At 42.4% G+C, this 2377-nt stretch overlaps 1 protein-coding gene across 1 annotated transcript in view; it reads right to left on the bottom strand.

Moving 5' to 3' along the window:
* Positions 1 to 174: 174 nt before the first annotated feature.
* Positions 175 to 2377, bottom strand: part of adm2b (adrenomedullin 2b) — a 7332-nt gene continuing 5129 nt past the window's right edge. The window contains exon 2 of the mRNA XM_031868149.1: positions 175 to 2257. Within this exon, the coding sequence (XP_031724009.1) occupies positions 1849 to 2257 (409 nt within the window). The 3' untranslated portion in view covers positions 175 to 1848. The remainder of the gene's footprint in view (positions 2258 to 2377) is intronic.

Below are 2377 nucleotides of genomic sequence, written 5' to 3' on the forward strand. Positions count from 1 at the left end.
GTGTGTGTGTGTGTGTGTGTGTGTGTGTGTGTGTGTGTGTGTGTGTGCAGCAGTAGCCCAGATTAATAATTGTTTTTACTAACATGGTGTAAGGAACATTTTCCAATCATAAACTATGTGGTTATTAACCACATTTTAGACAGACAAATTACATGTGAAGGTTTGACTGGAGTTTTATTACACAATGCTGCTATTGTAAAAACAAAGTATTAGATGAAAGCAACACAGATGTTATACAAAAGGACACTTGTATCTTGAAGGGGCGCTTGCATGAAGATTCAGTAAAGTGGGATATTTACAGCAAAATGATCTTAAGTTAAAAAACACATTGTTAAAATTCAAGTCATACTGAACATGACATATTAACTACTTACACTGTTATGCTGAACTGACGCACGCAGAAAAACAGAAGTCTATAAAGCACTATAACACTTTGAAAGTCAACATTCATAGTGATGATTAATTTGGATACGTAAAAAGGCAAAACATAACAAGGCCTTTAATGATTAAAGCAATTAAGGCTGAAAACCCGACCTAATAGTGGCAAAAATCAAAATGATGCGTCATAGATTTACTGTTCACACAACAGTAAATGGTAGTTGTCCCTGTCAAGAGACGTTAAAAAGCATCCAGACAGATCATGGATTAGGGTCAGTGGTTATTTTGGCTAATTGTGTGCTCTGTGGGGTTTTGGGTGAAGGGTTAACGTGGTTTGATTGGAAGTTATTCTGGGTTTCTGTTCGCACTGAAGTAAAGCTACTTGTTTGCAGATGGAGATGAAGGTCCTTTTTAAGAGACATAGTGGATTAGCTCTGAGCTCAAGTAGGTTCAGATCAGCAGGATCACCATTGATGACGATAGTAGACATTAGTCAGGTATGTCAGTAAGGAAGAGGCTTCTCTCATTCACAGTTTTCCTTGTTTACATACATAGTGTCTCAATGGTTCTTATTGTATGAATGCCAAAGCACCTGGGACTCTAGTTTCAAGGCCAATAACGCTATGGAAATCTACCGTTTGCGTTATCCGACACCTCCATCTATCGAGAGGCTGTTAAATTAAACAATTCACAAATTACAGGAAACATGATATCGTCACTACATTAGAGTCTGATGGGGCAAGAAACTCAATGTTTCTTCTCAGTTAAATGATCAAGCGAGCCACAGATTTTGCCAGATTATCTAAACCACTTTATTTGCAGGTAAATCCAAAAGTGAGCACACCTGAAATGTTGGTGATAAGAGATTAAACCAGCAAGTTGGCGTATAAACTAGGGAGAATCTTGAGGCACCAATGCAACATGCAAAGCAAGGGTCATGTGCTCTCGGTCCCGTGTAAGTTTCCTGCAGACTGTGATAGATATTTACAACGGGCAGTTTGGCTGACAATTCTACTTTCCCCCTTTGTGCCCCCAGTTTAGCTAACCTGGGGGTTTGTTTCAAATCTGTCTGTCTGCTTGTGTTTTTTTTGCTCCTTCTGGCTTCTTCTTAGCGATGTTGCCAAATTCCCAGATCTCAGCAATTTATTTATTAACAATGAGAGTGACGGTCAAAACCCCAAGTCTTAATTAACCATAATTCTACATTTTCTACCAGGTAGCTGAGATGAGATGCCTCATCAAGGACCAACCCTGCCTCTTTGAAATGACCTGTATACCGTATATTACTAATTTGGAACAGCAAATGTGTTTTGGGAGACAATAAATGCTACTCGCTTTACTATTTATATCAATATAGTAAGAAAAATGGCAGGGTTGCAAGGACTGACATCGAAGGCTTATTTTGGGCCCTAACTGTGTCATTGATGCAGCAAATGACCTGAAAGGCATCAGTAGATTCATGGTGTCGTATTAGCCGTAGCTGTAAGGACTGCGAGGGTTAATGGGGGAGGAGTCTTCCCTCCCACTCTGTCCAATTAGCTGGTAGAGACGGTGGCTGAGGTTCTGAACCTGACAGGTGCCGAGGACACACCCCACCCTCATCAGATGGCTGTGCCCTCTCCCGCCACCACTGCTGGCGTGACGACGCCCTCGTGACCCACGCTGCCAGGCCGGTGCTTCCCATAGCACACTGTCTCTTTGGTCGAACAACGCGTCGGACAACCTTGGCGGGGGCTCTTTGTGCAGCAGGGCCCTCCAGATGATGTGTCTGTCTCCCTCAGGGATGTGGTTGTCAACAGCAGCAGAGAGATCAGATGCAGTAGGCATGATGGCGGTGTTTATAGACTTTGGGTATTTAGAGGTTCTGGGTAAACTAGACCTGAAGATACAGAGAAACAGAGAAGGAGAGAGGAAATGTTTAGATGCAATGCAGATGTGTGTGTTGCAGTACAACACACACACACACACACACACACACACACACACACACACACACACA

Source organism: Anarrhichthys ocellatus, unplaced genomic scaffold (genome assembly GCF_004355925.1).
Source record: "Anarrhichthys ocellatus isolate YVR2014 unplaced genomic scaffold, GSC_Weel_1.0 scaffold2, whole genome shotgun sequence".
NCBI classification, from domain to species: domain Eukaryota; kingdom Metazoa; phylum Chordata; class Actinopteri; order Perciformes; family Anarhichadidae; genus Anarrhichthys; species Anarrhichthys ocellatus.